The sequence below is a fragment of the Gobius niger genome (assembly GCF_951799975.1).
Source record: "Gobius niger genome assembly, chromosome: 19".
NCBI classification, from domain to species: Eukaryota; Metazoa; Chordata; class Actinopteri; order Gobiiformes; family Gobiidae; genus Gobius; species Gobius niger.
In genome coordinates, this window is record NC_136870.1 from 22,904,555 (window position 1) to 22,923,021 (window position 18,467).

Here is an 18,467-nt window from a genome sequence, read left to right on the forward strand (position 1 = left end):
ATCTAAAAGCCGCCCCATCCCCCCAAACCCCCTTTCTTTCTTCATTTCCTTTTGACCTATATATTTCGGAGATAACAGACCCGAGAGGAAATACAGGGGCATTAAATATTCATATCAATGTATTTGGAATTTTAAAACGCTCAGAAAGAGAAGTGACAGAGCAAGGGTTTGTAGGACTGCGTGATAATGAAAAAAAAACACATTTTCTAATCCGTTTTAATGTGGTTTATTCCTTTCAATTCAAACACAAAGCGCAAGACTCCAAAGAAAACTATATCAGCAGCAAAACATGGGGCCAAATGGAACTGTAAGAAAAACAATTCAAGTTCCATGCACTTCTTTAGGGTGATTTTGCCAAAAAATGTGTCGATCTCAGTTAGATGGAAGACTTTTGGAGATTTTGCGATGTATTGTGGCTTCTTGGGATCACCTGATACCACAATCCGATGTTTTCTGCGATATATTGTGTAGCCCAAGTTGTTTGTATGCTCCCTGTGTCTGAATTGAGGGGGTTCAGAAAAGTCTCTTAGCTGCTGCCTATAAGAGCTCAGAGTGAGACTATGGCTGCGTCTGAAACTATCAAACTATAGCCTCTAAGCACTAACACTAGCAACTAATCCTTAACCTTTCATGGGGTCGACTGTTAGATCTCTATGCAGTTAGTGAACTAGAGCTTGAGAGCTATTTGCCCAATTTGACCGTCCTTACCCAGGGGAAGGGGAAGTGACATCACCAACAGCTGTTCTTCTTCTTTAAAGTGATTGGTGGAGTGCAGGCCAAACAAAAGCGCATGCCACCCCCTACTGTGTCCAACAACAACATAGTGTCCAAAGACATTTAAGGCAAAAAGAAAAAAAGAAGAAAAATCCAAATGATCCTTCACGTTTCCCTTTAGTGTTATTTTATCTCAACAGCTGTTTCATAAAGCAACAGTAGCAAATTAGCCATGTGGCTCAAGTTTCTACTAAATGAAAACAAAAGCACAAACTGCCTTCACTTAAGCCATTTACTGAGGCGGCTCTTTAAAGGGGCTAGATGCAAGTTTGCCATTTTATACTCACTACGGCCACCTCAGGTCATACGTGTAACTGCACCTTCTATATTAAGCTCGTGCAGGACGGCACACAAGAATTAACACCTTTTTGAGTGACAGTGCAGGATTTTAGAGGCAGTTGTGGTGAACAGGTCTGGGCTCATTCTACATTAGGACATGGCTGGAACATGTAGGGGGAAAACACATAATTTTAACATTTTTAAACTCCGTACAGTCCCTTTAACACTGACATGTGACTGAGCTGTGGTGACGACAACATGTATTTTGTCACTTTTATGTAGCTTGGTTTGTGCAGAATCTTATTATTATTATTTTTTTTCAATCAACAGTGGTTGTGCATGAATCACTCGATGTCACGGTTCTGTCTGTCATGTTCAGTTCCCCCTTGATTTTGCTTAGTGTTCTTGTCCTTAGTGTTTTATTTTGACTTGTCTGTTCTGTCCTTGTGAGTTTGCGTTGCTTCCCCTTTGATGATCACCTGCCCCGCCCTACTGTGTTTCACCTGTTCCCTGTTCCATGTGTATTTAGACCCCTCTGTTTTCCCTTGTCTTTGTTGGATCATTGTCGTTCACGTGTCTGTGTCCTGGTTCAGTTTTGTGAGTTTTTGGGTTTCTGCATTTTGTCCTTAGAATCGTCCGTCAAATTTATTTTCAGTATTTTAGTTGGCTGATTGCATCTGGGTCCACATTCCATTCCTCCTAATCACCAGTTAGTTAGCATGAGGTCCCTATGCTAAAGTGGCTAGGACAGTTAGCATTGAGGCTTCTTTTCCTAACTCCTTCCTAACTGACAGCCCAATTCGGACGCTTCTTATCATGACGGACGCTGACGCACATCCGGTTTGACCTCTTACCAATCTGCTCGTTTCGGAAGGGGTCCTGTGTTGAGAAGTGAACTGGGCGGACCACCCAAGACAACACTGCGCTAATTCAGACTCTTACTTCTGCATTAATGAATGGTAAAAATGGGCTATATTTAGATACTAGCAAATGCAGCCCCTTTGTCTTTCACACACTAGAACAAGTTCATTCACTATCGGGACTGTGAGCTTGTATCCCTCCCTCTCTCTCCCTGTTCGTCCCTTGTCCTTTTGCCTCTGAAGTGCTCCTACTGTGGGGTCATTTGTTCCCCGTTACAGTCCCTCAGCGGCCCAAACTAAAAAGGCCAGAACAAGTCACCGCCAGGACACGCCTCTCCCCCTCTCTCTTTCTCTGGGCTGCCGTCTAAATTTAGCCTCTGGAGAAGTCACTGCAAAAAACCTGGACATGTTCAACCATCCATCTATCAGCAGGAAGGGCGGAAATGTCACTTATGTAAGGGGTGAGTTGTGCGGTTTATTAGCAAGTACAAAAAGGTGAAGAGACTATAGTGGAGTGGAGTTACTTTACGTGGATGTAGTAAAGTGGTTGCAATAAGTGGTTTAAAGGCTATTTAGTATAAACACTGGTGAATTGGGAAGTATAGAGATATAGATATTCTTTTTCCCTGACGGCTCAGGCGTATTTCAAGATGACAATGCCAGGATTCATCAGGCTCACGTTGTGAAAGAGTGGTTTAGGGAGTTCAGATCTTAAAGGAACAGGCCACCGTTTTTCCATACTGAGATATGTTCTTACCTGAGCTTAGACGAGTTGATACCTGGTATTTGTGCTCGTGGAGGAGCGTGGTCGCTTCCAACTTCCAATGTATTCCTATAGCTCCAAACAGGTTGGAGAGGCCAAATGCTAACAACATCTTTGGTGGTTTTGCGTGACTGAGGGCACGCGCAAAGACCCATACAGGTGCGCATCAACTTGTCCAAGCTTAGGTAAGAACATATCACAGTATGGAAAACGGTGGCCTGTTCCTTTAAAAGTACAGAGTATTTTTCATTGGCTTAGCCTGTTACTTGCCTTCCGCTCCCGATCAGGGATTTAGGGTCAGGTTTAGGATTATGTTTAGGGTTAGGGACAGCAAATATGATGAAAGTTGTGTTTCACTCACACAGATCTTACACATATCTTTAGAAACTATAAGGTCTTGGCTTTTTACTGAGGTATAACACTGATCTGTAGGCTTTGAGATTTGCATAAGCTGAGAAAATAACTCTATAACTCCCAAACTAAATTGGCAGAAAACAGGTTAAAAGCACACTGCGTAACATTTTGGACTATACTGTTGCCATCAATACAAAACATGCTCCAAATGACCAGCTCAACACAGAAAATGCTATAACTCCAGTGGGTAATCAGAGAATGGATTTGGATGAGAACCTAACCTGTTTAAATCTCAAATTCTTCTGCCTTTGGTCGACATCGTCATGGAGACGAGCTGGAGACGTACCCACTCCTGCTAAAGTTTATGTCATGTCTTTATAAGGGATTTTCCTGATAAATTTTTTTTGTCAGCACAGCAAGCTCCATTAATGTCTAACAAAAATCATAAGCAGTTTGGTTTTTCATCAACTTGTCACATAAGACTAAACCAAGCCAAAAACAAGGCTGAAATGGAACCAAAGAAGGAAAATTGTGACTAAAACAGAACTTTTGCACATTTGAAAGTTAGCGTTTTAGCTACAATATGTCATAATAAGAAAAGGCTGTGTACATTTGCTTTTATATAAGGACTCTCTTTCAGAAATATCCAAATCTAAGTGTAGCACAAAAACCCAAAGACAATTTCAAGCAAAAATCATTTATTTAGACCACTCTCTGCTTTATCCAAAACGTTAGCGAACTAAAAGGGCTTATATTTAGACTCACTATTACACTTTTATAAGGAGGAGTCGGGTTAGCGCATAGAAAGGCTACAGCAGTGGAATACACGAGACACATGGCGCCCTCTACTGGCGGGACGCTTGTAATACAGTGATGCGTAGCACACGTGAAGGAAGCAGAAAAAACCTTTCGTCATACAAGTGGTGGGAGATTTAGCATTACGCTCTAAAAAATAGATCTTTGACTGACTAATCGAGTCATTAATTAACACAACTTTTTGTTTTTCATGTTAAGGTAATTTGACATGGATAAAAATATATTACTTTTATAGCGGCGATTGTTTTGAATCAAAGGCACAGCATAGATAATTTTGCAGCTTTGGATATGCAGCGTTCACAAAAAGGCCACAGTAAACGACATTACAAGATGTAGACGGGACATTTGCATAGATGGATCGTCAAGCAGCAATCAAGATTAAAATGATATAAAGAATAATACATCTTTTTTTTTTTAATATACATAATAATCATAATTTTTAGCTGCCGATTTTTTTTTAAATTCAGTCGTTGCAGCTTTAATAGTCTTATTTTTTTTCGTGGCTGATTTTAAAATATATATTCTGTATTGACTTGCATTATAACCTTACCCTTACACAGAGGGTATTATTGTTGTGTTTAGAGTCAAATCGACTATATGTACTACAATAAAAAATATATAAATTGTTATGTGTTTTTGTGTGTCTATAAAGGAGCCCCAATTGCTTTACCTTGAACATAAAAGCATCGCAGAAGAAGGCAGAAGCAGATGGAGGGGGTGAAAAAAGTTATTCATGATATTTGTTATCGTCAGTGCTAAACGCGAGCTTACATTCAAAAACATTAAAGGGAGTAAAAGGCGGATGAAATGTTACTTCATGTTTACTGTTGATAATTGATTAATAGATGTAAAAAGACAAATATTGTGTCAAAATATAAATGAATAAAAATATGGCTGTGTGAGTTGAGATTTGAAATAGTTGACCACTTGTTTTATGTAAACAATGGAATAAACCAATGATCCTCTTCTTTCAATCCTCGCACGTTTCGTTCGCTGTAAATGTGTTAACAAAATGAATATAGATGGGCTTTTTGTTAGTCACTCCTTCTGTCTATAGAGAACATTTATAAATCTGCAAGTACAAAATATATCCACTATTTGGCATTCGACTATTTTGACACAATACAAAATTAACTGCATGCATAAAGGTCTGGCTGTGACCTGGCGGTTTTACTGAGGGGTCGGCTCTTTCGCTCTTTCGCTTTAGTCGTTTCCACCACAGAGTTTCAGCAGCAGCTTCTTGTAGTCACCAGACGTGTCCCCCTAAAGAAAAACATGTTCAATTTCAGTTTCAAAATGTCTACGTGTGCAGTAAGGGGAACAGGAGAATAGCAAGAACACATTAACTTTGGCATATTTTGTTGTATAACTTAGACAGGGCAGCTCCAGCTTTGGCCTAGTGAAATGTAATACTTTTTTAATACCTTTTTTATGCCATCATGGTGAAATTTAATGCCAATATCGTGGCGTTCTCGTTCTTTTAAATACATTAAATAATAAATAAAAATCTAAATGATAGGCTAATAAGGATGAAATTCGTTTCTAGTCAAAATAATTAAGTTGGTATAAGCAGAAGGATATAGTTGGGCAGTTTAACAAATGTATTTTATGCATTTTTAGACCAAGTTGGTTAGATTAAGTAATTTATCAAGAGTGGGCAGTATTTCAGTCGGTTTCAGACCAAACCCTGGTATATCAGTCCTGTAGAGCTAAAGCTAGGACTTCGCTCTAACCATCTCCTGGACAGAACCAATTACACGGCTAATTTTAACGCAAGGATTAAAGAAATAGTAAGACCCATGCACTGAAAAGGCAACGCTTTTTTTGTTCAATCTAATGCTTTTAAGGTCTTACATTTGGCATGATCAAATGTAATACTTTTTAAATGATTTAATACCCCACGGCTAACCTATTAGAGAAATCGAAACAGGAATATTGTTGTCATGAATCTTGAAATTAAAATGCACCAGCAGAGGGCGTAAGGCTGGCATAGAGTGTGGCAAAGGTCTATAGACTTGAACACAAATATTGAAGGGAGGGGCGATCATTTTGAGCCCTTGAGGTGAGTAAATCAAACTTTAAAACGTGGTTAAAAACAAAGAGAAGGGGGGCAGTGATAGGATTAGCAGATGGGGCAGAGGAGAGGGTCAGATGCTTGTGGTAAAGGCAGAACTCACTGAGATGTGGGTGTAGAGGGATTTCCCATAGTGCTTCAGATACTCCTGTCTGATGTCCAGCATGTCCACCTCGGAGCGGGACACCATGATCCGGATCAGGGTCCTGTCCTTAGTGCCTGCCCCCTGGCAACACATCAGACAGAACATTCATATTCAACATACTGTATATTCATATAGAACATTCATTTAGAATAGTCTTTTCGACGCTGAAGATCAGATGTCCTGAGAAAGTTGGGAGAGACCCGAAATTTTAGCATTTGTCAAAAATGTAATTAAAAGGCCAGTGTACAACGTAGCCTGGCCAGCAAGACTACAAGTTTTTCCTATTCTTTATAAAGACGTGTAATATGGTTGTTTGTGTTATCTGCTGGAGTTCTGAAGGGTGTGATTGACAGACGAATTAATTTAAAAGCTTCTTGAAAAAGTGTCAAAATAGCAACAAAAATGAACAGAAAATAAGGATGCAATGCAACAAAGAGCAACAAAAACGTGACAAAAGAGTGATCAAAAAGTGACAAAAAAGCGTGACAAAAACGCAAAATGGCAAAAAAAATTAAAAAATTAAACTTAACTAAAAAACATTTCCCTCTTCTGCAAAATCAACAGGTGAACCGCTGAACTATTTGAAATCACAAACTTTATAACTTCTCTCACTTGTATTTAAGAGTCTTCGGCTTTTGAGTGCTGCGTTACAAATCACATTATTGATTGGAAAACATAATGGGTCCGATCTTGTGTCTCAAAACGATAGCGTGACATTTAGTGGACTCTGTATCTCTTTTTATCTTTTTCGAGATGTGAACATTGTTTAGCTCACGATGGGGTAAATAAAGTTTGTAGTTTGACCTGTGAGAGCCTAAGGGTTAATAAAGAACGCAAGGCAGCACAATGTAAACAAGGAAATGAATGTCAGCGGTGTTCCCATCAGTGCAGTCACCTCCTCTTGTGACGCCCTCTCACAGGTGGTGGAGGCGAATGGCGCATATCTCCGCGACTCGGAAAATTATTCGCCAAGAGCTGGCCCAATGGGTTTTATTTTTGGCTGCGAGCAAACCCACAGCCTCTCCAGCTGTCAGACAGAAAGCAGGAGAGGCTGGCTGGCCAGGCTACACACAATGCACACTTCTACTTTCCAGAATGCAAACACCGGGTAAACTGACGACACACAGCACAGTAAAGAAATACGGACAATCCACCAGTCTGTGACCGACTGGGCCCCATCTCCTCTCCAACTGTGGCTTACTCACCTGCTAAAACAACAGCCACATTATGCTGGCGATAAAGGCATTATTCTGCACTGTTTTCTGTTTACCTCTCAATCTCCAATTTGACGAAGCGCATTTTTTCCAGTTCAGCTTGACTCAAATCTAAAAGCTTCTTGAAAAAAAGCTCAAGAAAGTGTGACAAAAATGTGAAAAGTAGGCAACAAAAACACAACAAATAGCTTTCAAATGAGGCGACAAACAAACAGGCCTTTAGTCTGTGAGCTCCAGTCGAGAAGCTTTTAGATTTGGGTGAAGCTGAACTGGAGAGAATGTGCTCGGTTAAAGTGGGGGTTAAAAGGTTAAGGGATTTTCCTTAGTGATGTGCCATGCCCACACATACAATAAAAATGTTTTAGTCACTTGACAAATGTTTAAAAAGAGTTGTCCTTACCGCCATGGCCTTGTGCAGCCTCTCTGCGAAGTAGCCCGGAGTGTTCTTGATGCACTTCACTAGAAAAAGAAAGATATTAGTCATTTTAAGGAAAATACTTAAATACCTTGCAGTAGGTGTGATTTCACATGCATTTAACTCAAGCTAAAGTCAAATACGTACCCACAGCGACCATGCCAGACTCCACGTTCCCGGAAAACTCCCGTAAGATGCTCTTCTCGATGTCTCTGCCGCACATCTGCTGGTACTCCTGAAACACTGGGGAATATTACGACACGAGGGTTAACTGTCATGTCTGTCAAAAATGAACGAACTGGCTTTAAAAAGTGATATTCGACAAACCTGCTCGGAGGTGGGGTTTGCTGCGAGCACAGAGAATAGCGTTAAACTGGGATTCATCTGTGCCAACTTTGTTCTCTCCGGCGGCGTAAAGTTTCTGAAGAAGAGGCGACACAAAGCGATTGGTCAGGAGGTGTCCATGAATGATATGTTTGATTTATAAGGATAATCAATATAGGAGTTACCTGGGCGTCCTGTTTGGCCAAGGAGATGTCCACAGTCTCCCTCTCATCCCGGTTACCCTGGAGTGGAAAATATACATGGTCATTTTGGGTCACATTTTTATTTCCGAGGCTTTTCCAAGCACACAATGGTTTTTAAAGAGTTATTTGAGGCTTAAAAAATTACAAACTACAAATAACCTTCACTACAATGTTCTGCAGAAGAGAAGGGGAGATACAATTTTGAATATATCTTTAGCTTCGTTAGGACAGGATGTGGTAACGGCAATGGTAAAGATAGGATATGGTTGAAAACAGAGTCGTAGCTAGAGCTGCGTGCACTTAAACGATACTAGAATGGTAATATGTGCTAAAAACTGGTACCGAAGCATTAAATATTTTTCTTTAGTTAGCAAGTTTTGATGCCAAGTGGGTCATTTTAGGTTTAGAAAAAGTATAATTCAGGTGCTGTTATAGTAAACCAAGTATCATTGAAGTACTGGTAATGAAAAGATTTGAGGGTAGGCCCTAGTCAGAGAATTGGCTTATTTTTGACTTTTTCAATATTCTCTGTTTCTCAAATTGAGATTCTTCTAGTGTACAATCATGCTTGTTTAAATTTGGTTCTGGTTTAGGAGGGGGTTGCATGTAGTTTACTCTTGGTTTAACCTTCATGTGATCCTACAATTAAAAAAATGTCAATGTCAAAAAATGCACACTCCAAAAAAGAGCCTTAAAATAACCATACATTCATATTTTTTTCTGCTTCTTTTTTCAAAAATGTTCAGTGGCTTTTGGGTCATTTTGTAGCCACATATTTGTCACATTTTTGAAGCATTTTTGACGTGTTTTCGTCTCTTTATTTGTCGCTTTTTTCTTATGTATTTGTCTGTTTTTGTTGCTTTTTCATTGCTTTTTGCTGTGTTTTTGTCAAGCTTTCGTTGCTTTTTAATCCCTTTTTTGAAATTACCGTTTCTCATTCTGACATACAGTGAACTAGTGAAAGTGTAGCTCTGCTTTAGCCCCTACTTTTTTGTGAAAAGTAAAGTATCTCTTGCTGTGGTCGGCCAAGTTGGTGTGGAGGTTTTGAGAGCCAATGTTGTAGTCAATAAACTGCACTTTACTCCCAAACATTTACAGACACCGCAAACAAATGACTTTGGTTTTTGTACCTGAGACAGAGAGATCAGGAGCCTCCTGAAGTGACCGGACGTGTCGCTGCTGATGGCGTCCTCCAAAGTCTTCCCGTACTCTGAGAGAGAAAGAGAGGGTTAGGGAAATAAAAACGATTTGAATGTGCCGAGAGTCATGCAAACACGCAGCACATGAGCAAGTCTACACCGGGTCACAAGCAGCATTGTTTCTATAATGCTTTAGAAAGAATTACGGTACTGTCTGAAGAAATTCCTGAAGACTTTCCGTCTCTCTGCTTTGTGAATTACCTGATTTGTAGATCTTGCTGATCTCAATAATCTCCGCGTTGGAGCGAGACGACAGGATTTCAATGAGACAGGCTTCGTCCGTTCCAGCGCCCTAAAGGACAAATATAGATTAAATAACTGTTCATTAAAACCTGTAAAACATTTTCCCATTACTGAAAAGCACTGCGGTCCATGTTGTGACTTGTTTGCTCTGTTGTGACATCCGTGTTCATTTTTCTTTTTTTTAGTGGGATGACTCAAACATGGATTAGACCGACCACAAACCCCAAACTAGAATTACTGGCATTTCCACCACTGCTGCAGAAGATGTAAGGGATCTTTTAAGTTTATCATTTTGCTCATGTGCTCAGTTTCCTTTCTCTTCTTGTCTTCTAAAACACATTAGGACAAGACCAGCCAAAATTGCCAACAGGAACAAAAAATACTTAACACATTAAGTTCCGCGCTGTTTAGCAGTGCCAACAATCCAGACCATTTTTCATGATATTTGTAGTACCACAGCGTATTCTATGTTATAGCTATGGACACATGCTATGTCTCGTTTGAAAGACGAAAATCTAAGCTCTCTCTCAAAATCACTGTTTTTTTTTCTAGATTCGGAGATAATTAGTATTTTATCAAACACTCTCCTTTCTGATTAACTCCTCTCTCCTCCTCCTCTCTCCTCCTCTCTCCTCCTCCTCTCTCGACGTACAGTAACGTTATAGGAAGAGGCAAATGCCTAAATATATTCCTTTCAAGTCAATTTTTAAGGACAACATAGTTGACACGTTTTGAAATCCCACATGTTATTGATCGCTTTTGGCAATCACCGCGTGTGCATTTAAACAGCCTGGTTCTCGGATTGAAGACTTTAACAGGATGTTTCTCAGCCGTCCTTGGACCAATTATAACCATTTAAAAACTCAACTGTTTTTATCTCTTTGCAACACAACGCCCCCTCTGACTAAAAAAAAGAGAGAAAAGTAACGCAATAATATATATGAAATGTCCAGATCCTGCCTCTTCACCAGTTTTTGATCATCATTTGTTGCACTTCTGTTCATCACAGAGCTACCAAAACCACACATAAGGTAGAATAGAGAGTGTCTTGTTTTGCAGTTTAAAACCCCCCAGCAAAAACATTTTTTTCCCTTTTTGGCACTCAATGTGTTAAAGAAACAATCAGCTGTCACCTACAGAACAGCAGCGTTTGTTACATCAAATTGAATTCATATTTTATATTAACAGCATAGAAAACTGTTTTGAGATGAGCTGTCTGGACCCCTGGCCATCTATTTGGTGATCATGTGACTAAATAATAAATAATAATAATTATTTTAATTAATGTTTATATACAGTATAGTTTTGTGATGGGTAAAAGCAAACAGACAACAGATCACAAAGCAGCATCGACACAATGGGTGTGAGATACTTCTGCTTTGTCCCACATTTGTGCAAAAAAATGAATAAAGTGCCTTCAAAACATGGTTTATAAAAAATATGTCTCAAGTTATTTATCATTTACTACAGGCCCAAATGGACGATGTCTACGATGGAAAATCCTATTAGACTGTAGTATGTTCCTCCTGTGTTATCATAATTCCCCCTGGTTGGAGTGCAAGGAGCATTATACGAAACCGTTGGTAAGTCTGTCTTCTTGTCGTACCTTTATGGCCTCTCTGATTTCAGCTGCATCGAACTTCGTTGGAGTCATGAGCATGGCCAGCACCAGGTCCTCGAAGTTTCCAGTCAACTCCGATTTCAAGTCTTTAAATAAATCCTGAGAAGAGAAAACAGAATAGATCAGCATATTTATAAGAGAAAAAGACTCTTTTAGACAGAGAGGAAAGCCAAGTACCTTCCCGTAAGTGGTTTTGTACGCGGCCACCATTGGAACGCGCTGCTTACTGGTTCGGTTTCCGAGGAGCTCGATAATGGCGTTTTCATCCGTTCCTATGAAGAACAAAGGAAATGAGAATCTGTTTGTGGTTGTACAGATGTGTGGAGAAAAACAAGGACAGGAAATAAATCCCCACATTAAACACAAAGCAAACATAGCACCAACAGCAACATTCTGCTTCCATTGTGTGTTGCATTTATTGTCTTACCAAAACCCTTCATGGCTTTACGAAGCACCTCAACGTCCCTCAGCGGGTCAGCCCCAGGATAGTCTTTGATCGCACCCCGGTATCCTTTCTGAAAGTTCATAATGTAATTGTCATTAGAACGTTAAAGCTTGAGAAGATCATTTTTCACTGAAGGCAAACGTTCTCACAGGGAAAGCCGGAGCCTGTGGGTGCCCCCCTCCATACCCCGGGTTGGAAGAGCCTGGAGCTGCTGGGTAATTCTGTCCCGGGGCAGGGCCTGCTGGGTAATTCTGTCCCGGTGCAGGGCCTGCTGGGTAATTCTGTCCCGGTGCAGGGCCTGCTGGGTAATTTTGTCCTGGTGCAGGGCCTGCTGGGTAGTTTTGTCCCGGGGCGGGGCCAGTGGGATAACCCTGTGGAGCTCCTCCCGGCTGCAAACACAAGAAAGCCGTCAGTTTAACGACGCTGAGATATTAATGACTTTACGACAGGAGTCAAGGCCAGATACGAAGTCTTAATCTCAGAGGGCAGGGCCAATATTTCTATAAGCAATTCACCATTGTACAAAAAGTAATCTGAAAACAGAACTTGAAATAAGTATATTTGCCCTTGATTTGAGAAAGTAAGTATGATAATCTGCCAATGGAATTTTCTACTTACAATATAAATAAAATATTCTTTATTACAGTCATTACAACTCATGAAGATATGACTTTTTGCAGTGAGGACAGATAATCCACATATGTTTAAATTTTTTCCTGAATTGGACTTTACTTTGCTAGCTTTACTACATTTCTGGGATTGGGAAAAGAAAATTTAGATTAAAACATAAATAAATACTTGAGTTATTGTTCACATAAGAGCTTAAGAACACAACAGTGTGTTAGCAGAGACCCAGCAGCTCTTAAAAAAGTTGTTCCATGTTTTCCCCCCCTACTGTTTTACTTTTTTTAACGTACCAGTTTTCAACATTCTATTCCAAACCCTGCCTCCATTTCACCTCATTTCATTTTTGCAGACAGGACTTTGTGCCAGTTTTCTTTTCCCGTGCATTGGCACAGTAATTACAGAGATAATAACCATAAACCAGGACAAAACATAGCATTTCGAGAAGCCTCCACCTAAATGATAAACTGTGGCTTCTTTTGAACACAACTTATCCATGGGTTTCAAGCGAAGTAGTGTTATGACTAAGGTCACAGTGATGGAAAAAATAAAATTACAAAAATTATACTCATTTCATTGTTGCCCACTAGAAAAAGTGACTGAAATCCATGAATAGATTTAGAATAGAGCTCACATGCAGAAGACTAGACTTACCGCTCCATATCCACCAGGAGCTGATCCCCAGCCTCCACCTGAAAAAACAATATTAGCACAAGAGTCATTACTGCCCTTTATTTACACGTCCTGCTCCTATAGAACAAGCTGGACAGATTTTTTGATAAATCTACAAAAAAACAAACCACTGGCATGATAATTATGAGAGCAATTATTTATTTTTGTTATACATTCTCTTAAACGTATTACAAACGCTCACTCACTGGCAAAGAACAAACAATATTAATCACAATCGCATCAATGATTTTAGTATATTAAATATTTAGTATAAATAGAGTATAAATAACTGCACAACCTCAGATGTGTTAGAAGTTCCCAGTGAGGTTTGTCATAGGCTAAAGTTCACCGTCTCAGTCATGTGAGGTTTAGGATGAGTCAGTCCCGGCTCTGGACTCATGTGTTTGCACTTTACACATGTCTTTAGTGTTCAGTGGGCGAGTCATATTTTCCCTGACAACGACCGAAAAGACAAACAGAGGGAATCCCTCCGGAGCATGTGACAGGGCGCTGAAAAACATCCACCACTGGAGCCAAAATTAAAGTTACTTTGTTATGAAGCCTCAAACTAATTACATTTACAATCAGTCATTTGAGCCGTTCAAGAACTTACATCATCAGTGGTTAAAAGTAACAAAGTAAAAAGTACAAATTCTAGGTACTTTTGCTTTAATTAAGTAAACTTTATGATGAATACTTTGTACTTTTACTTCACTACACTTTAGAGCCTGTATCTGTACTTTCTACTCCACTACATTTTAAAATTGGGTTAAAAGTAAAAGTATTTTATTTTAAAAGTGACCTCTGTACAATGAATTGGTTTAGTCCCAATTTGGACTTGGTTTAGTTTAGTTCCTGTTTTGATCTAATTTAGAGGTTTACTCATTTTGTAGACCTGGTTTGATTCAAATTATACAACAAAAAACATGCACATTAAACTAATACTTTTACTTTTTACTGATGAAGTACATTTTACAATGCTTACTTTTATACTTTTACTTGAGTAAACATTTGATCAGATATTTCTACTTCCTGTATCTGCACTTTCACTTAAGAATATTGAGTACTTCTTCCACCACTGTATACCACTATATACAATCGTCACAGATAATTCCTTTTAAGTCGTCACAAAAGTGCTGAATAACGTAGTTCTAATGGTTTCAGGCATCGTCAGGTCTTACACTGATTAACATGTCAGTTCTCCATAGTAATAAAACTTGTCCAGTAGAGCAGACTCACCTGCCGGTGGCATGGCGGGATATCCAGCAGCTCCAGGCTGTTGGGGGTACCCTCCTGATTGGGGAGGGTATCCTCCTGCAGGGTAGCCCCCAGCCTGTGGGGGAAATCCTCCTGGAGCTGGGGGGTATCCTCCCGCAGCTGGAGGTGGGTAGCCTCCTGCCTGAGGGTATTGTCCAGGCTGTGGAGGGTAACCTCCAGGAGCAGGGGGGTAGCCCCCGCTGGCAGGTGGGTATCCTCCTGCCTGAGGAGGGTAGGCTCCACCTGGGTATCCCCCGCCCTGAGGGGGGTAACCACCTGCCGGAGGGTATCCTGGGTAACTCATCTCAACACCTGTAATGGACAACAAGATGTTCTAAAAAAAAGCCGTGGAACAAAACGTTACAAAACTGTCACAATGATTTCAGCAGCTCTTAGAGTCTCTCTATCACATAAAGATGAAGAAATGTTCCTAACACTTAGTTCCTTTGACACTTGATAGTTCCTCAGTGATGAAACTTAAAAATCGGTATCTTTTACAGGCCTTACCTCACACTCTACAAAGCAGAACTCCCTTCAGTTTCCTCTGAGAAATAATTTGGTATTGCACAACTTTACACTTTCAGAATACCTTCCGATAAACTTAAAAACATTTATATTTTACTAGAAGTGAAAGTGAATAGGAATCGCTAACTCAATGTTCCCACAAACTTGTACTACACTGTTACCGCTTGGATCAGACTAAACTATGATGTGTGTGTGTGAACTGCTCAACATTTTTTTAGACACTACAACAGATAAGGTTGAGCAACATTTCCTAGACTGTAATTATAAATATTAGACACACCCACAGCAGACGAAATGCTACAACCAGGCATGTCATCGGCGGGGAAAAAAAGGAATTTCCTCACTTTCCAAAGGTTTTTGTTCCACGTCTTTGATCCAAACACACAGCACTACCACAGGAGGTAGCTATACTGAATATTAAGTTAAATATTGACTCTAATGGAGTAGAGGAAGAACAAGGTCCACATTCAACTACTGAATTCATTAGATTGCAAAGTTTCCAGACCTTTATATGACAAATTAACCTCTTAACCCCAGCTTAAACGAAGCAGATTTCTCAAGTAAAAACTTGGAGGGAAAAAACCCTGTCAAAACAGCAACAAAATGTCACAAAAGTGCAACAAAAGGGTAGATGAAAATGCAAGAAAGAAGTGACGAAAACAAGGACGAAAAATCACCAAAAAAAGCCACAAAAGAGCAACAAAAAACAAGGATAAAAAAGCAACAACAGCAACACAGCAACAAAGCGAGGAAAAAGATCCATTTAGACATGTTTTGTGGGTCTTAGCTTTCAAATGAGGCACTGGCAGACTGGCTATAAGAAGCTTTTAGATTTGAGTAAAGCCAAACTGGATAAAATGTGCTCGGTTAAGGTGGGGGCTAAGAGGTTAATCAAGTGAAAATGTGGCTCAGGAACATTTTAAGCCTCTCTATCCCAAATAACAGCCCATTAAATACAGTACAGATTTGCCTTACCGTTTTATAAAGAGGCACTCAACCACATTTGTATAAAAAGACAGCAAAAATACCAACGCTACGTGACTCAAAGTTGTAAAGCTACACCAGCATCTACCTGATCTGATCTGCTGCGTTGATGTTTGGCTAATTTACGGTCAGCACTGCTGCACCGTTTGACAGACTGAGCATCCCGGGGCCTTTTCACTTCTCATTTCTCACCACAGACTTGCAACATTTTTTTTAAACCTTTTCTCCTCCACCGTCTTTCCTTTACTCCTACACCTTAGTACTGCAGATTTACCTGAACGTCACTCTATATTTATAATTTAGCGGCTTTACTTTTTGTTGCATAACCGCTCGAGCCCACCTACGTAGCCCAGCCGTTAAGCTAGCATCAATACAGCGTTTCCTTCAAAAGTCACATTTAACCGTAGAATACTTTAAAAATAACGCTTTACTCGCACAAAACCACTGGTAACTGCATATTTTTTAACCTTCGACCAGTTTATCACGAGGGAATAATAGTTGTATGAGCTCAAAAGTACTTTTTTCCGTTATCGTGATTTAGTCGAAGCGACGTAACGTAAAAATATCTACGTAACATAGCGACTGTTTTGTGAGTAAAAATGTTACGTTTTTGCACGTAAAGCAGGAAATGGTTATGATAGTATCGTGTTATGTGTTGGACTTACTTGTAATAAAAAAAAGGGCGTGCGGGACCAGGAAGAGCCGAGCAGAAGCAGCAGCAGCAGAGATCAGCGGAGGAAGGCAGTGGTGTAGGTTAAAGGGGGCTGGGTTTGTGCGTACGGGGCTGTTTGGTTTATAGCGGCCCGGGCAAGATGGGTGGGTCCCGGAGCATTGTTTCCGCTGTCCCCAGTAACCTTTGGTCAGTCAGTGGGGACCATAGAAATATATACATATATATATGGGGACAGGGAGTCACAGCATCATGTGGCATTCTCTCCTCCAGAGGGAGCAGTAAAATCAAAAACATACGAACTTACGAAGGACCTGTTACATCTTTACGCATGATGTAAAAAAAAAAAAAAAAAAATGCGCGCAAAAAACACCCCGAAACAATAGAAATTATAAACGTGGCTAATAGTTCAAAATGCTGAATTAATTTTTTGTTTATTTTTTTCCATTAAAGTCACACTGTCGAACATTCACAGTTCAAAGTTAGGTTTATTGTAAGTCACATGTGGAAGACAGAGAATTGAAATTGATATAGCAACTAAATGTAGATATAGGCTAAATAAAATAATAATATATAATGATAACAATAAATCAATAATACATTTTATTGTATTAAAAAATGTACTACGTTCTTTGGAGAAAAAAAAAGATTCCATATGCAAAAAAAAAAAAAAGAGAAAAGAAAAGAAAGAAAGAAAAATCCAATATATACTAATTAAAACGCAAATATCATCACCTCAGAGACCCCTTGCATGCAGTATCCACAATAAAACACTAGAGGGAGGCCATTCATGCATTATCTTTCAAATTATTTATTAAGAATTATGGACAAAATGTACACTTTTAATACACTTAAATTAGAAATATCACAATAACATGGCAGGAGAAATATATGCAAATTGGTGAAATATGATGGGCTAATTAACTGAAACAGAAAATATGCATTTTTTATAACTGATATCAGTACGGATATAATCTGAAACCAGTCAGAAGTTCCTTCATCTGTAAACTCGTCACCTGCTGTCACTGACGGCGTCTGCAGGAGCAGGGACGGCCCAGCGCCTGGCACTTCCCACACAGGTGTCGAGGATGCTGTTTGTTTGGGTCTGATCCGTCCGAGGCTTTGGGCTTCTGCAGTGGTCGCTGGAGGAGAACACACAGTTTTACTTTTGTTTATGTAAAAACAACAAAAACAGTTATTACATAATTTTCAGTTCAGTCATTTCCATTTATGTCCACAAATAAAAATAAACTGATCTAAGCTCCAAATAGTAATAAAGAAAAGCTGGACTAAAATAAGAATGGCGATCGACTGTGTTCAGACAAGAAAATAACTAAACCGAGAATAAATACCTAGGGCTTGATAACACAATACAAATGATATAGAACTCATTAGTCATGATTCACTGTGTTTTTTTCTTTCTATTTAATTCAGCTCAAAGCTAAAATACAGACACTTCTCCCCACTCGCTGATCCACTGACCATTTGTCAGGCTTAATTATGTATATTATAACAATACCAAGTGAGCAACGATCTTATCATATCACAAACCATTTCTACTACTACACTTTTAACACTTTTAATGTGAGTTAATGCTCAGGGCCACGGTACTAAAGAATGGAAACTAACAAAAAGCTCTCACTTGAGTAATAATCTGAATTCCTAAAAATGAATGCATAAACTCATACCTTATATAATATTCAAAGTATTGGCAGTTTAGAGGTGGATGAAGTAGGACTATTACAACAGAGTTAAAGGACTGAACCAGAGCTAGAGGCTGACCTGTGCATGGGGGTAGATGGGGACTTGGCAGGTTCTGCATCCCTGTCCCGTGTCGGCCCAGGAGTGGGAGCTTGTCCATTTCCGTTTACATTCGGGACACTGATACTCTCCAAAACTCTGCTTTTTCCCCCGGTACGGAGTCAAGCCTTTGCCTCCGTCTTGAGCCTAAAAACAAATCAATAGCGAAAACTGAAAGCTCCACTCTGTATTATTGATTACAAAAT

General features: G+C 39.6%; 1 protein-coding gene and 1 long non-coding RNA gene across 2 annotated transcripts in view; one reads left to right on the top strand and one right to left on the bottom strand.

Moving 5' to 3' along the window:
- LOC306978668 overlaps window positions 1-18,467 on the top strand; it is a 428,827-nt gene that overhangs the window by 219,921 nt on the left and 190,439 nt on the right. The gene's annotated exons all lie outside the window — the stretch shown is intronic.
- anxa11b (annexin A11b) lies at window positions 4,562-16,625 on the bottom strand. The gene is made up of 15 exons (XM_079577242.1): window positions 16,457-16,625; window positions 14,265-14,594; window positions 13,008-13,045; window positions 11,879-12,118; window positions 11,712-11,799; window positions 11,462-11,556; window positions 11,270-11,383; window positions 9,622-9,712; window positions 9,352-9,431; window positions 8,204-8,260; window positions 8,022-8,115; window positions 7,842-7,937; window positions 7,680-7,738; window positions 6,024-6,146; window positions 4,562-5,109 (listed from the first exon to the last, which is right to left on the bottom strand). The coding sequence occupies exons 2-15, from the start codon at window positions 14,584-14,586 to the stop codon at window positions 5,050-5,052; spliced, it is 1,557 nt and encodes a 518-aa protein (XP_079433368.1). The 5' UTR covers window positions 14,587-14,594; window positions 16,457-16,625; the 3' UTR covers window positions 4,562-5,049.